Genomic DNA, 18672 nt, shown 5'->3' with positions numbered 1-18672 from the left:
AGTATTTCGTACGTCTATACTTTCTGAGTTCAAATTCTGCCATAGTCGACTTTGCCTTTCAGCCTTTCGGGGTCAATAAAGAGGTGCTAGTTAAACCCTGAGGTTTACTAGCTCCCCTTTCTCTAAATTTCAGGCCTTGTACCTATAAGAGAAAGGATCATTATTATTATCATCAGAGTGGCGAGCTGGCTGAACCGTTCGCAAGCCGGACAACTTGCTTTTGCGGCATTTCGTCTATTTCTACGTTCTGAGCTCAAATTCCCCCGTAGTTGACTTTGCCTTTCATCCTTCCGGAGTCGATAAAATTAGTACCAGTCAAGTACTGGGGTCGATGTAAAACTACAGGACCTAGTCCAAAATATGAAACTATTATTATAATTACCATCATCACCTGGGCCGGTTCATTGGCAAAATCGTTAAGAGCATCGAAAAAGATGCATTGTGATATTGTTCCCGCACTTTTTACTCTGAGCTCAAATCCCGTCGAGGTAACCTTTGCCTTTTCACCCCCCCCCCACCAGAGTTGATAATATTAGGTACCAGTAAAGTATTGGTGTAAATGGTATCAACTAAGCACTTTCTCGAAATTATTGATCTTACGCCTCAAAGAGAGATTGTCGTTATTAGCATCATCAACAGAAGGAGAGTAAAATAAATTTTAATTTCTGATATTTTATCATAGCTATTGTTGCTATATTTTTTCCCCTATTTTGTCAACTCTAGTTATTCGATCCCGTCGTAAATATATCACATTCCTTGATCGTCCTCTTTCTTTCTTGCATATTTTGTTTCTTAGTCGCCATATTGTATTAATATTGACGGTAAATGATATTACGTGAGCTGTTCTGCAGGCGACAATAACCTTCCCGAAAATGTCCCTCTCTGCCACCATTTGCTAACGAGACAAGGATTTTGTTGCAATGTTTAGGGCCTCAGCCTAGTTAATTACCCATAGGTCAAGGAAATGACCTTCCTCCTTGCACTGGGCTGAATTTATTAATACAGATTCTTTACTCCTAAGCATAACATTTTAAAGATATCCCTGACACCTATTTTATATTATTTTGTTGATAATGTGTATCAGTATTTTTGTCTTCTGTTTTTTTTTCTTTTTGCATGGCGCCAGTCCTGTTTCTGCAGTCTAATCAGAAAGAGGAGATAAGCATTAGAAAAAACAGAATGTGAGAGATGGAAGTGGGAGGAGAACTTAGAGGAGGATGAAAACAGAGGGAGTGATTAAGAAGAAATACGAACAACGAGAAGGATCTGTATGCGCGCGCGCGTATCTGAATGAGTGATCTGTTTTCTTTAGAACTTAATTCAGGCTTAATTCCGTCATTCCAACTCGAGAAAGTCCTTTCCCCTCGAGAAAGTCCCCACCTATCTCGTTACTTTCTCTTTTTACTCCCTTCACAGAATATTTTGATTCCACTAACAGAAGACATACTTTTCACCGAATTCCTCGATTGATTGGCACACCATGCTGAGAACGACCGTAAAATATGTTTATGTAACCTCATCAACATTTCAAGACTAAAACACTTGCATGCAAGGAATTAGTGCTGAATGATTAAACAGTTAGGGTCGTCAGACAGTGACCAAGTTTGAAGTGTATCATTTGCGAATAATTCCCTTGCCTACAGCTATGCACTTCATATTTAACATAATAAAGACTTCAAACGTAATGACTTCCTTAGATTAATAGATAACTGAAAAAGGAAACCTGTGGCATTCATGCCTCTACCCAAGACAATTGTTAGCATATAGTATTATCGAAATCTGTTTACTAAGTAGATTCAACTCAGATGCTATTGTGGACCTGGGCTTATCGTTTCTGTTTGCAATAATAGTATTTTCTTAAGGTGGTGAGTTGGTAGAATCATTAGCACGCCGGGCAAAATGCTTCGCCGCATTTCGTCCATTTTTGCGTACGGAGCTAAAATTCCGCCGCGGTAGACTTTGCCTTACATCTTTTCGGAGTCGATAAAATATGTAGCAGTTGAACACTAGGAGTCGATGTAATCGACTTACTTCCTCTTCCGAAATTGCTGTCCTTACCCGAAAATTTGAAACCAATAATGGTATTTTTTCGATAGGCTAGAGAAGAGGATGGAACTGAGGCCTGATGATGCTATTACAGTTGTATGAGTGTAATTTAGTCCAACAGAAATAACGTAATTTGTTCGAATTGAAACGGAAAATATGAATAGCTATTCCTCCCGAGAAGAGCCTCTCTGCGGTTACTCTACCTGTTAAGAATACGACCAAGTATCATTAAAACGAGAGACCTGGGACAATGCAGTTCTGGACACACACACACACACACACACACACACACACACACACAAAGGAGTGACAGAATTAGTTATAGTTACATCCCCTTTAATCATGTGTCTCTCTGAGCAGGGCTGATGGCGTGAGGTTTAAACAAAAATGTAATCATCAGTAAGAACATTAACAAATAGTAAAACAGTAACATACGAGATCCCCAACTGCTTTTGCTATATATTCAGTTCTATTTGTGCCAGAAACCATATTATTTACCAGTTTGTGTTATGGAAACAATGTAACATACAAGTAATTAGTTGAGGATAAGCCGTAATATCTCTAGCTGAAAAATTAACTAGGAAAACGGTGATGGGGCTAGCTGTTTATTTAAATACAGCTAATTTACTCAGAAGTTTCTCTATATACACTCGCATAGAAGCACACAAAATATTTCTCATATATTCTCAAATTATTATTGTTGTTGTTACTGCTACTGTTTAACCCAGGTCTGCCCTACTCGTGCAAACTGTGATTAAACGTATTCTCGTCGAAACGACGCCAGATAAAATTTGTTCAAGGCTACATTATTCAACCTGCTTTTATTTTTTTATTGTTTCAAATTTAGGGCGCAATGTTACTTGAGAGAGTTATGACAGTTCTTTCTAGGGTCTTCCACTGAATTTGGATATAAATTTTGCATAGGATATACTTACTTTAATCGGTGATCCCACTTTGTGGTGGTTAATCTACATTTTGGTCTTTCAAATGAATGCAGTGGCAATTCGTCAAAACTTTACTATAGACCCATGTAAGAAAATGATTTCAGTATCGTAAATACACATAAAACTGACCTACTGCCCATATTGATTTCAAATTTTGGCACAAGGCCAGCAGTTTCGGGGGAGTGGCTAAATCAATTCTATAGATCCCAGGACTCAACTGATACTTATTGACCCTCGAAAGAGATGAATGGCACAGTCGACCCCGGCGGAATTTGGACTCAGAACGTAAAGACGGACGAAACACCACTATATATTTCGACCGGCGTGCTAACGATTCTGGCAGCTCGCCACTTTTTCTGCTATATACATTAAATATAGAAACTATTACCCACATGCAGCAGGTACAATATGTTTGAAGTTTGAGCATTACATAGCCAATAAAATTAGCATTAAAATTTTTAATGGAGAAAGTATACAACAGGTTACCTAGAAATGTTCATGCTGTGAGGAATGAATACAGTGAGGAATGAATACACTATAGGTAATGAAGAAAGGTTTCTTTTAAAACTTATTTCAAAAAGGACAGGAGAGCGCGGTGAACATGTTTCGGTCATATTCTAACCTCATTAGCAAGGAATGGACTTAATGTTCAACGATCAGGATTTATTTCGAATCTACTGATTTACAATGAGATGTTATTGTTCGTGTTGTTTACCTCTCAGGCCAGTCTTGATTAAACAAAACTATGATAAAAACCGTTGCAACCGTAATCAACTTGCATTCATATATATATATATATATATATATATATATATATATATATATATATATATATATATATGTATATACACACCTATGATTTCATCGTACATTGTTTCTTTCCTTTTCTAAGACGGTAAGCTAATCTGAACGAGATTTCACTGCTTTTGGCTCTGGATCCCCAAAGAAGCTTTACGCATTATTAAATTTTACAAAACTCAAACTAGTGATATTTTCTTACTGATAATAACTCTGATTAATTGTATTACCCAATTTGTAGACTGCTTACTATGACATCTAACCTCAGCCTTATCTGAAACTACAACTTTAAGCCTTGTCTTAATTATAAGACCCGCAAAATGCCCATCGCTTCATTTACTCGCCTTCTTGCACAGGCACACTTTAAACAACAGTTTATCTTTAGAAATATCTACTCTCTCCTTCACTGTGTCTCTCGCCATTTTTCTCACTGTCTCCTCCTTATCTCTCTCTCTCTCTCTCTCTCTCCCTCTTTCTGTATATATATATATATATAATACCTCCCAGTAACTTACAACTTACAGTAGTTTCCTCTATGTGTATATCAACGTATGTATGCGCGCGTGTGTGTGTGTGTGTGTGTGTGTGTGTGTGAGTGAGTGAAGGCTTGGTCGTTTGCACTTCTGTGCTTTTATTTGTGTATAGAAATATGCGTATGTATGTACGTGCTTTTACGAATATTTTATAAGGATATACGTATAACAAACTTCAGCTAGATTCGTTTAGCTAACAGCAGCTAAATATGTAGTTCCTTTTAATTAAGTTATCTTTTTAGGTCGAAATGAAGATTACAAGTTAAAAAGTAAATAAATATCAAAGGCAATGGGGTAGAAATGCAATGCCTACATTAAAAAACAAAATCTCGGGTTGCTAGCAATAAAATAAATAAATTAAGCGATAAAGTAAAATACCCTTGTTATAAGGTGGGGCTTAATCGGTGAAAATGACTAATGTTATAAAGCGTATAAATGGGGCTTTTGTATACGTATTCCAGCATTGCAGTTGTTCTTGTTGTTTGTTAATGTTTTACTGCCGAGTGTTAAAGAAGACTATACTAAGACATTCCAGCCACGACCATCCTATCTTTTCATTCAGTCTTATCAAGGGTTCTATTTCCCAATTTGCTGTTTGGTGTTTGAAGTTTGTAGAATGTGATTTATTGCATGCCATTTGTTGAGGTTAAGTACTGCTATATCTAGCACGTAGTGCAACCACTTAGAGGTTGATGTTAATCTAGTTACAGTCATTGCTATTGTTACTGTTATTTCTATATTTCATACTATTGTACTATTGTTATCGATTTGAAATTTGAGACAAATTTGTTCTCTATATACATATAATGAAACAAAGTCAAGAGAAAAAAAAAACTAACATTGTTAATGAGAATCTGAATCAATTATTCATATTATTGATTTACTAATTGGTCGGGGTTTATTTTTGCATATTTTCTTTAAGATAAAGTTCACTCTTAGTTTTATCATCTGGATAACACTTCTATCAACAATGAGACAAAGTAAGAAAGCTTAATTTATGAAAATTAAAAGTAGTAAAGCCACCATGCAATAAATTCGCGGCTATAATCATACTTAATGACTGACTGTTTGATATTTTGGCCTCTCAGCTGGAAACACCCAAAACTGAAAAATGAACCCATTTTCTGTCCTCAACTATTAGTGACACTTCTATTTTGCCAACATTTGGTTTTAAAGAAAACTAGAATCAAACCACTTTGTTAACCGATGTCGTAGTTCGTATATTTTCATGACATGTCAAATTGATATTTTAGAACGTATAATACTGCACGATTAGCAGTTTGTGGCCATTTTATTTACGTTCAATCACGCCGTGCTTCACTTTTTTTTTATTGACCTTTAAATGATTTTGCTAAGTCTCAGAAGAATGTTGCATTTCTTCCTACAGAAAAAAGTGCCTTGAATTTGTGTCTGGTCATTTGCACGGTTCTGCACATTAAATATGTAATAATATAGGTGCACACGTTCTTCTCACTCCTCTGGCAAGAAAGAGCAGAGAGAAAGAATGAGAAAGAGGAAGGAAGAAAGCGAGAGAGGTATTTGTGTGTGAAAGAGAAAGTGAGAGGAGAATATGTGGTAGCTTTTCCAAATGGTAATGGGAAGCCGTCCAAAATTTCAAAATCCTTTGGCGATGAGAAAGTAGTCCAAAATTGAAATCTATAAGCATCACGTCATCTAATCTTGCCAGAGATTGATGGAATCTAGTCGTGACAGAAGGAAGGAAGTCTATTGAATCATACACATGCACTCTGACAGTTTTGAACTATCATCTTGAAAGTGGTCATGATTATTTTAATAGTACAGAAATTAACAAAATAAAATGCAATGGCAAGATCGTATTTCTTAAGCTTTACGAAAAAAATAAAATAACACAAAACTGTAGGTTAACGAAATAAGAATATATACAAAAATTAACATTTTTTTTTTTTATGAAGTATAAAGTTATTCTAATTTTTAAGCTGATCTGCTTGCTGTAGCGGGGAAAAAAATCTTGTAGGATTTTAACGTAAGCCACATTCAAAATATAGAACGTGTCTGATGTCACTAAAGTGCGCAGTTTATCATCGAATAGTATATCCTGATGTTTACGAAGTGTTACGTAATATTTCCTGGCATGAAACTCCCGCTTAACTGTAGATCTCTTTTAATGGAAAAGCAGTCTGTTTCCTGTTTTCACGCACACATATATACGCATTTTCGGATACGTACGCATATATATATATATATATATATATATATATATATATATATATATATATATATATATATATATATATATATATGTGTGTGTGTGTTATATGTTTTTACATATGTATTTTCTGTACAAATATACGTTACAAGACGTTACATGGTCTGTCGTGAGTAGAGCCACCCTGCATTACAATAACAATTAAAACCTCACACAAATAACAAAGGCAGAGACAAGGCACATATCAAATTACAGACAGTATGAGATATTTTGCACTTTCATTTGAAGATAACATACAAAGTCCCTGTGACATTAGGTGACATCGCCATATTTTGATTACAAAATTGTGTGTGTGTGTGTGTGCGCGCACTAACTCTCTATCTTCAGTTTGGTTTTCGTATCTCTCTTTACCTAATAAAGACATCCTTGGGTCACGAAGGGATATGAGATTGTAGGATTGCACCCAGAAAGCTCCCCTCCGACGCACAAGTCCAGGCAAGATTGTTTGTGGAATACTAGCAGTCGCCCATGCATATCAGTCTCTTCCTTATCCGGGGACCGATGTTGCAATTTATTTCTTCAGCTGACTGAACTGGAGGAACGTAAAAATGGAGTGTCTTGTTCAGGAACACAACTCACAGCCCGATCCGGGAATCGAATCCACAACCTCATCATTGTAAGCCCAACTATTCTAACTACTTAACCATTCGCCTGCATAATATATTGTCATCAACATAGGGTAATGAACAAAAGTGTTCGATCACGAATACAAATTAACGAGATGGGATTTCCTACGACGAAACCCTGAAGTAACATTACATCATAGTGTGCGTAGCTCGGAAATCAGTGAATATCTTGGTGTTGAGTGGTCACAGTTCCAGTACTACGGACATGGAATTAGAATGTCACTAGAGACAATCGCACGACGGGTTGTTTAAGCGAACCAGCAGGAGACCTAGGAGTAGACCAAGAAAGAGATTGTCGTATTGTATTCATAAGCCTCAGTTGGTCGAACTTCGGAATTCAGTCGGAAAATCGATTATAACGGTTGCGTATATGGAAGAGACACCTGAGGACTCTGTATTCACGACCCAACGAAGAGTACTGGGTGGAACAGATGGCTGGATGAATGTGTGTGTATGTGTGTGTGTGTGTATACACAAACATTTATATATACATATGTATACATTCACATATATATACATATATATATATATATATATATATATATATATATATATATATGTGTGCGTATACTTTTGTGTATAGTATGCGAATATGTATATGGCTGTATACATAGAAACGATATTGTGTGAAAAATCCTAGACTTTCTAATTGGCACAGTCTCCTGTCTTCTTCTTCTTCTTCTTCTTCTTCTTCTTCTTCTTCTTCTTCTTCTTCTTCTTCTTCTTCTTCTTCTTCTTCTTCTTCTTCCTCTTCTTTCTTCTTTCTACCTCCTCCTCTCACCTTCTGTCTCCTCTTTATACGTTGCACACAGAAACTTATACTCGATTGCTTGTGTGTGTAAAATTATTTAAGTTGTTTAACCTGAGATTTAATAGCGAATATATGTTCATATTTAAATAAAACAAAACCTGTATTTATAAGAAGTAAATAAAGAAGAGATACCAGGGAAAACAAATTAATTATTTTCGACCTGTTTTTTTTAGGTAACACTCTGTAACATCTTCATGTAATGACGAGAAAATTACGTGCTTCTTTGGATCAAACACAAGAGCGAGAGAGAAACTGCACCATATACAATGATCAAAAACTATCTATGAGATATTAGTCACATTGATGTAGATGTCGTAGTGAGTGGCTTATCTTTTGTTAAAACAATAAAAATAGAGGCTTTTACAAGTTAGTGAAAAGACCTGAGTTTATATGCGACCAGGGTCTCGCAGCTTTGGTAAAATAAACATGTAAACATATTTATCCCCAGTACACTACGTATTGAGTTCTATTTTAGATAATGTTTGAATTACGAAATTATATATAAATTCACACATGACTGTATTTGTTAATGTACACACACACACATACATTTATATTAGTGAGTGTCTCACTCACTGTGTATGCACGCATGTACACACACACACACACACACACACACACACACACACACACACACACACACACACACACACACACACATATATATATACAATGTATGTGTGTGTAAATAAAATTAAAGGTGGTGTGCGGGTAGGATCGTTAGCCCGCCGGGAAAAATGTCTGGTAGCATTTCGTCCGTCTTTACGCTCTGAGTTCAGAACCACCGAGGTAGACTTTGCCTTTCATCGTTCGGGAACGATAAAATAACTACCATTGAAGCACTGGGTTCGGTGCAATTGACTAGCCCTCTCCCCAAAATTTCAGGCCTTGTGCTTACAATAGAAAGGAATGTATAAATATGACTATAAATGCTTATATATATATATATATATATATATGTATATATATATATATATATATATGTGTATGTATGTGGGCCCATACTCACATACATAATTAAATTATTCGTTGCGTTACTTTTGCCTTTTCTCTCTGTCTCTGCTTAACCTAAGACTTAAAATATGAACAACCAATATAGAACTGCTCTCCTTTTACTCATTCTGAGACTCATTCTTTTCCCCTTACCTTTCTTCCTTCATTCCCTCTCTGCGCGTTACCCCCATAAACACCTTTACATGCTCACGTACAACATATCGGTACTACATCTACACTTTCTAATAATAGATACTTCTGCTCCAAACTAATCACTCATCCCAAGCGTTGGTGCGCATCGGTGACATTGATGGAGTGAAATATCTGCAAAAGTCATATGACCACATCTGATTTAACAGCAACGATACGAAAAACATCAACAAAACTCCTCTAACTTCTCACCTAAAACACTATCCCTCGCCTAGTATTTCTTTGTCTGTCTATCTGTCTGTACGTCTCTCTGTTCGTCTCTCTTAATTTCTTATCCAGTCACTCTTGCTAAACTATCCCAGTCCGGTTGCTTTAGACCGTGGATGGAAGGTTGTTCCAATAAATTTATTGTGTCAGAGAGTACGAATCTATCACTTTTAATCCGTGTCGCTCACTTTTAGACTATTTATTTAGAAAGACAACCATGCTCAAGTCTAATGTTTTTGCTCTTTTTGACCATTTCATTTGTTCTCAGTTGTAGTTGTAACAAAACCAAAGGCCGTGGCATCAACCGCTACTAATGTGTCTTGAAAAACTTCTGATTCAGCTAAAATATCTATCTATATGCACGACTTTATCTTTAGAATATATGCCTTGTTACAGATAATTACTGTGATTCAATACTAAGTTGAAGTCAAGGTAATAATAAGTAAGCGAGAAGTGTTGAGTAATATTTACCGGGATTTTAAAGAATAATTTAACGTTGGAAAGACAATAGCAACACAAACGGAATAAGGAAGGAAAGGAACAGAGACAGAAAGAGAGAGAGCGAGAGAGAGAGAGAGAGAGGGAGAGACTGACAGACAGACAGACAGAAAGAGAGACTGAGAAACAGAAAGAGAGACTGACAGAAAGACAGACGGACAGAGAGAGACATACAGAGACCCAGACAGACAGACAGACAGACAGCGAGAGGGATAGCAATAACCAAAGAGTTTGAGAAGTCAATTTAAAATAAGAAGTAAAGTCATTGCAGTGAGACAGAGAGGTATGTATGTCGCTAAATATGTGTGCGTATATAAACACGAAGAGTCTAGACTAATGTGTGATTATGGAGAGAAGAAAGAGAAAAGTATACTCAAGAGAGAGAAATATAGGGAGAGTTAAATGAAATGGGTACACACACACACACACACACACACACACACACACACACACACACACACACACACACACACACACACACACACACACACACACACAAACAAATAAATATGTGTATATGTATATATATATATATATATATATATATATATGCCTTTATATGTTATATATGCATGTATAGGCATACATCTCTCTCTCTCTCTCTCTCTCTCTCTCTCTCTCTCTATATATATATATATATATATATATATATATATGTAACTACATGTGGATTGTTTTCCTCCGCCCCCTCTGTCTCCTGTTTCTGAAGAAGAGCTTTGCTCGAAACGTAAAACGCTCTTTCTTTTCTTCCCTGAGCGTCTTATTAATACTTTGCGTATACCACGTCCTCGCGTTGTTGTTTTTTCTTGTTGTCTTTTTCTCCATTCTTTTCTTTTATTATTTATATAAATATTTACCTAAACACCCGTTTTGTTATATTTTCATTTTTAGTACATATCAGTACATTTGAGAATTTATCTTAGTGCGTTTTTTTCTGGAAAATTTATTTTCTGATTCCTATATTTTTGTAATACTCGCAAAAAATCTCGCCACAAATCAGCTTGAATATTTTCAAAAAAGAAACTAATTGAGCTCTGCGCCACTCCCACTCACGCATCTAACGCTGTCCTAGTTATGTCACTTGCTTCATCATGATGCTGAATATTAACAATAATTATACATAATTTAATCACCCAGATTTGATTGTTAAGCTCATAAAGAACTATTACATTTACCTCTCACTTCTCTTCTCTTCCCATCTCCTTTACTGTTCTCCTTTTACAATATCTTTTTGTGGTTTCATTATCTGCCAGTCCCTCGATGTCTATCCTTTTTCTCTTTCTTTCTTTCCCCCTTATCTCTCGCTGTCTCTTTCCTTCTTTCTCTTCGTATTCTTCATATTTCTCTTGCTCACTGTTGACAAATATTACGAATATGTCGGTTCAAAAAACGTTTGTCCCGTGGATTATAACGAAAAAGATTAGCCGCGAAACTCAGTCAGCAAGAAACATGAATGTCACTGGTTATTTCATAATATGAAAATGCCTCCGTTTAGAGTTTTCATATTAGATGATATTTAGTATTTGTTGAAAAAATTTAATTAACTTTAGCACACACAAACAACAAAACATTGTACACATACACAGCGTATATCCCTACATGCTGTATACATGAAAAGTTAATGCAAGCTGCTATTTTAGAATTTAGTGAAAAGTTAATTTATTTACGTCAACACTAGATGTAAACAATTACATGTGCGCATGTTCGCATTCATACTAAGTGAAAAATACTAAACTTATATAATAAATTCTTAGTTTATTAACAGGAATCAAACATAATATTTTTATATCAAGAAATTTATCAAGTGATTATTTATTAATTAATGTGGGTTATATCGTTAAGAATATTTGAAGATAAAAAAACATACGTAGACTAATAAATAAAATGTTATCGCAGCTGATACTTGCAGATAGGCAATTGTATTCGTATAGAAAAGAATGCATACAATATACTTGAAAGAAATATTTTCATTTGCTAGATAAAGCAACTGAAGCTCTCATAAATTCCAATGTTCAAGCATAGAAAGGGCTCATTAGATAAATATAATTAATAGCTGCACTGCACATGGTGGGGAGATGGGAAAGACAAGAATGATCTTATCTGAAATGCTTTTTATCATAGATGTGTTTAATCAGGTTCTCTTTTGGTTAAAATATACACTAACAACAAATTTTGGGAGAAGAACTTTGATATTTGAAAGGTGATCAAGTCAATCTCGAGTGAGATAGGTCTTTTATATCTCTAGTGCAACCACAGCTTTGTGTAAGCTGTTTCATAAATGTATTTTGTAGCAGATTTACAGTATCTTAGTTGATAAACAGTAAGGATTTACAGTATCTTAATTAATAAACATGTGCGTGTTTTTATCTAGTACGTCGTTGGCATATCTCACCTGCAGTACGTCTTCTCACATCTAGTCAGAACTGTTCTGTGGAATTCAGTTATTTGTTTTTGCTGAAGTCCTTAATTAATTACTAGTTATTTGCTTTGCTGAAGTCATTAATTAATTACAGTTTGGAAATTTAAATATGTCACGCGCTCTTGTTTACCTCTATAAAATTTGAATCTCGTAGTTCGAAATCTAAAATTGAAATTAAAGTCTCGAGGTGTAGTTGTTTCCTCCCCACCACCACCAGGACTACCATAAAAGCATTTAATTTAATGGAATTTTCCACTCGACTAACCAAATCATAGCTATCGCTTTTTAAGTATTTAAAATTTTTCCTTTGAGGTTCGACTTTGCTTTCATCAATTTTCGTGGTCGATAAAATAAGTACCAGTTGAGAACTTGGGTTGATGTAACCGACTTACACTTTTCCCCCGAAATCGAGGGCCTTGTACTAAAATTCGGAAGCAATATTTAGAATCGATTAATTTTATATTTCTTGAAATAGAATAAAAAACAAATATCTTTAAATATTTGGACGTTTTATTTCTAGTAAATTATTTTTATTCAGTTGAACAGTTTTTACTCTTTCAAGCGGTAACTATTTGGGAAATATTTATCGTTCATTTTTTTTTTTTTTTCAGATTCTCTCGTTATCTCAGTTAATTCATCCGCCTGTTTTTTTCTTTCTTTCATCCATTTATCAAACAACGTTACTATTACCACCGTCTTCTTGTTCTTTCAGAACCCGGAGTACCACATTTGGCAGAGGAGAAATTTTTGGACTATGTTCTAGTCCAGAGAAACGAACCAGCTCGTCTTGATTGTTTGATTGTCGGAGCAGCACGAATTGAATGGTTTTCTAATTATGAAAAAATTATTAACAGTTCTAGGTACGTTTATATGTTCCTTACGTGTGTGTGTGTGTGTGCGTGTCTCACATTTTCTGTACTCATACCAAGCACAGCATAAATTATCTTTCTATAAATTATTAAATAATGGACCAGATAATATAGATACTGGAGTTAATTAATAAAAGTTAATTGTTCCCAATGAATATTCATTTTATAATCGCCTCTCAGTCACAACCAATGTAATTTCTTTCAACGTGACTTTGATATATCCATTACTTAAAATGCTCGTCCGTGGAACATACTTTGCATACCTGACTCAGTTGCCAGGCATATATTCTCCCGTAGATTGTTTCTTTGCTTCTTTCAAGATCACACATACTAGTACATATAGCTTTATGAATTCTGCGTATGTGTGCGTGTACACTTTGTATCACTCAAATGATTTGAAATTTCACTCTGAAATCTTTTACCGAGGACTAAGTCCACTGGGTAACGAGTGACTATAAGAGGAATCCAGACGAGCAGATTATGGAGATAATAATGCCAATAAACAAATAAAGCAAAACCTGGATATTTGCAGATGATGAACATTCAAGTATAAATATATAGATATTTATATATTAATAGAGCAAACTTACCCAGAGTACAAAGACACAAAAAATTAAAGGGGAGAAGGTATAGTATGTATGTATGTATGTATGTATATCACTGTGTGTACTTGTGTGTAAAACACGTACGGAAATGTTACAAGATATATTCAAATTATGAGACGCACATACATGCACACTTTTATTTATGTTTGATTTAAGGCAAAATGCGTTACGCGAAACAAAAGGTCCACTAAATCCAACGTTTAGAGTGTCAGTCATTGTTTTATTCATTCATAACTCGCCAATGTTGAAGTCATTGCATGATATACGCATGGGTTTGTGTAGGTGTACGTTTGTATGTGTATGTAAAGTAAATAATATAACAGCATTCTCGTATATCTAACTGAACTCAACAATGTAGTGAGGCTATGATTCAAAATTGATAGCCTTGTGATTAATAATCTTCTTAATCTCAAAGTTAGTGAGTCTACTTTTCGGTTTTGTACAGAGCTATCTTGCTTTTTGATGTGTATTTATCGAAACGAAGAACTAAATTTATAATGACTGGCTTCCGCTTTTGTTCTTAAGGCTATCCAGTGTACATACCACTATGATGTTGTGCAGCCATTTAGCGGCACTTCCAACATTCATAAATAAGTGATAAGTTACTATGATACATAGTCAGATAACATGAGCGAAGAGTTTTGTAAAGTGACCTGCCACAGAATAATGTAAATAGTTAAGGCACCATGTGATCGAGGAGATAATGATCAAGCATAACACCTGTCATGTCCCCTTTCTCCAGAGGAAGATAGACACAGATAACACGAGAATAAATAGTCAAAACCAAAACCATACGTAGTAGTATACTTAATGTTTCGGTCATTTTGAAAATTTCGGATTGGCTACCTTTCCATTAAGAATGTCTCCTAGCAACATTGATTGATATAGTGAGAAAAGCTTTGAAAATGGAAACATAAAAAGATAATAATAATAATAATAATAATAATAATAATAACAATGATAATGATAATAATAATAATAACGAATCCGAATTAGAAAATGCTCGAATATGTGAAAGATTTGCACGAACTCGTGCAGCTTCTGGTTCTAGAACATACTGATTCTTTAGTTCGATTCAAAACACAAAGGGAGGGAAAAAAATGTTGTTCTTTATCAGTTGGCATACCACATTGTCAATGTCAGCATACACTTAATTCTAAAATTATCTCATTAATCTTCAAAACAAAATGCGCTTTTCATTCATTTGCCATTTAACAAACCACATTAATGTTTCATGTTACTTTCAATTATCTCCATTAACCTAGTTTAATTACAGATGTTATAGGTTGCGTCAATACAAAGATCGGTATTCTTCTTAAACAAGGAACTAAATGGGCTTATGGATAATTCCCCCCCCCCCCAAAAAAAAGTAAAATTCTATTAAAAAAAAAGTGAGTGCATTTGCTTGCTGGATGTAATTGATAATAAAAAATAATCTATTCGTGAAAAATAATTTTGCGTATCATGCTGCGTTTAAATCTCAAAGAAAGAAACTTTAATGTTATAAAGAGTGAAACCAACTCCATAGTTTTCAAGGTCGATTATAGTAACGGCAGGGATTGTAGTACTGAATGAACTGCCTCAGTAGATTGCTTTTTATCACTGAACGTTTTACCATTCTTATGTAAAAAAAAAGTCTTAAAATAATGAACCAAAATGCAAAGATGCTTTATTATTACTACTACTACTACTACTACTACTACTACTACTACTACTACTACTACTACTACTACTACTACCACTACTACCACCACCGCCGCCGCCGTCGCCACAACCACCATCACTAATGTTTTTAGAAAGATAAATGGAATTCAGAAAATGAGAGGTGATTCAGTTCAGAGTCGGGATGTATAATCATTTCTTTAGACTATGCGTAATGTTTGAAATGTAACAAAGAACAGATGGAATAGATTGAATAAGGTTCACGGTGTTTACTTGCACTTGTATTTGTATTGTTCCTCCCAAATGGTAGACGAACACAGTCAGCCCCAATATTATTTGAACTTCGTGGAACGATGGGATGAATATTAAGAATCATTCAGTTCAGTGCTATATAACATTTCTGAGACAAAAAAAGATTGCGGATATCATTTATATAAATATCTTAACGAGTACATGTCATATTCAATTTAGTTTCAGCATCATTGTTTGCAAAGCACAATGAATGTTTATACAAACGTTTTGGAACATGTTTTGAAGTCTTTAGCATCTTTGAAAGTGACGACAACACCAGAAATGTGGTCCAATCAGAGGGAACCGTTAACTTCCTTTATTATGTAACAGTGAAATTAAAGGGTGATGGGCAGGAAGAATCATTTAACGTCGGACAAAAATGTCTTGCGGTATTTGTTCTGTTTCTTTACGTTTGGGATTTCTACCTTCATCAGGATAAACTTTGACTTTCATAATTTCAGGCCTGATAAAATAAGGTGCCAGTCTACAGTTTACAGCTGTGTGGGGATCGGCATGTCAAAGAGCAGACCTAACGTTTTCGCCTGAGTAACGCAAAGGGATCATACGCCAGAAGTAGGGAATCGCCAACAAATTAGAGACTATTATTACAGCGCATGCTCCCCTTGCTCTACTACTACTACTACTACTACTACTACTACTACTACTACTACTACTACTACTACTACTGCTACTACTACTGCTACTACTACTACTTTCAAATTTGTAGCCTTGTGCCTATGTGATAAATAATTATATTACTGTGGTTTAAAGGGCGGTAGATATGCAGAATCGTTAGAATGGCGGAAGTCTTGCGCTCAGATAGCACTATCGTTCACTTTGTCGTCATTTTAGGGTCAAAAAGATGTAGTACTAGCCCACTAGATGGATAAATTTAACCGATTAACCCTGACTGTATAATTTCAGGGCTTCAAAAATTGTCTGCAATAACTGGTTGTTAGCAAGTTTTATTAATTCAGTATTAAAATAAATCTATATACTTCACAAGGGATACAGTAATCACTCGCTATATCGCGGTTTACTCATCGCGCCCTCAGTACATCGCGGATTTTTCTGACTAATATATGTAAATTTATATTGCGGACTCTTCAGTTTATCGCGAGTTTCTGCGGCCGATGTGTATTTATATTTTTTTAGATTTTAATTTTTTTCTGTGATAAAATAAGTATTTTCACGCCTAAAAATTATTGAATTAATAAATATAAATACAGTACAGTATTGCATTATATAACACATCAATTAAAATATATGAAAAAACAAAAATACATAGTGTACCGTAAATGAGTAAACAAAGAATCACATACTGTATGGAAAAAGAAACTCGGGAGACGAGTGTGTGGTGTTGTTTTGCATTTATAATAAAATAAATATATACAAATTATAAAAATGATTAAAACATATACAGTACTCTTTCTATTTTGCGGAATTTCACCTATCACAGTGTTTTTAGGAACGTAACACCCGCGATAATCGAGAGATTACTGTATTCCGATTTTATAGAAGATTCCTAGTTTTTTATATTAATCATGTCAAAGTAAATAAATTTGACAGAAATTCACTCTTTTCTTGGGGACTTATTCAAAAGAGAAGATAATCTAAAACTGTATGGTGGCAACACTCTATATTACAACACTCTTGCTGCAACTTGTACAAATAGAGGTACGTTCTCACAACGCTAGTTTTTGACTGCCAGTAATTTTGGAATTTATTTGGAATTTATTATCAACGAGGATCCTCTTCATCTCGGAATCCAGATTTAAACACTTCACTACTAGACTCATTCTTATGCTACTGAGTGAACCGGACCATTTTGAGACTAAAATATGTCGTGATGACATGACAAAATCCGCCTGCTTCGCGGCTGGTTTTGCCGATTCTCTGTTTAATTGGAGTATACAGATAACAGTTAGCTCAGCGTTGTAGCACTAGGTGAAAGACAAAACAAATATTTATACTTCCTAAGCTTAACAGAAAGAAAACAGAAATTTGAGACTACCATGATTCTTCTATTATCATCAGTAATTTATTGGAGAGGAAGTTAATGCTTACTTTTTTTCGGAATCGGAAGTAGGTCGTTCATTCAATTAGTGCAAAACTACTTTCTATATCGCTGATAATGCTAATAGAAAAATCTTATTTTGGAGAATAGTATATGTATTTTCGACCAGTTGCCTTTCCTGAACGTATAAGCATTGCAAGAACGACATAATACGATAATGAAATTGTATTGCAGTTGCAAACTCGTGACTAGCTTATTCTACGGTGTGAAGCACTCTATGTAGAAAACTTTATTTACAGACAAGTGAAATTTGTTAAAGGAACAATATGTAAGTAACTACTCTGAATCAACTTTAGTACTAGTCTGATCAATAAGTATCCGGATTCTTGCCATAGTAATGAAGCTAAAGAACACAGAGTGAAGCCGCTTGACACAGATTGACCTTGAACTCTGCTGATAGAGAAAGAAAGCCGTTTGTACTATTTATGTCAATATTTGATTCATACATATATACATATTTATAACGATATCTATTGACTCACTTGAAATCATTATTAATCATACTTTATAATCAACCATTTTATAATAGAGGTATGTCACATAGTTGGATAAAGTAAAGCCTAAATGTTTTGCTATGATAAGTACATTTAAAAGTCATCCTCATATGACATATAAGTAGACCACTATTTCATATTCCGTTTTTAATGTAATAGAATTACATTAATTGATTTTTATTGTTTGCTTTCGTTTAAGCATTCATTATTAATTTATTTGTAAAACAAATATATAAAAATGAATGCATATGGATAATCGCCAGAATTGAATATTAGCGCACACACATACATACAGATACACAAAACACTTGTCCTCTGATGTTGGCATGGCTAGGAGTCCA

General features: G+C 34.8%; 1 protein-coding gene across 3 annotated transcripts in view; it reads left to right on the top strand.

Annotated features, from left to right (window-relative positions):
- LOC106880012 (inactive tyrosine-protein kinase 7) overlaps positions 1-18672 on the top strand; it is a 420029-nt gene that overhangs the window by 284642 nt on the left and 116715 nt on the right. For all 3 annotated transcript variants that reach the window (XM_089352635.1, XM_089352634.1, XM_089352637.1), the window contains one exon: positions 13046-13193. In XM_089352635.1, coding sequence (XP_089208761.1) covers positions 13046-13193 — 148 coding nt within the window. The remainder of the gene's footprint in view (positions 1-13045; positions 13194-18672) is intronic.

This window comes from Octopus bimaculoides, chromosome 5 (genome assembly GCF_046866305.1).
Source record: "Octopus bimaculoides isolate indiv1 chromosome 5, ASM4686630v1, whole genome shotgun sequence".
NCBI lineage: Eukaryota > Metazoa > Mollusca > Cephalopoda > Octopoda > Octopodidae > Octopus > Octopus bimaculoides.
The sequence above is the reverse complement of the archived record's forward strand: the minus strand, read 5'-3'. Positions and strand labels throughout refer to the sequence as shown.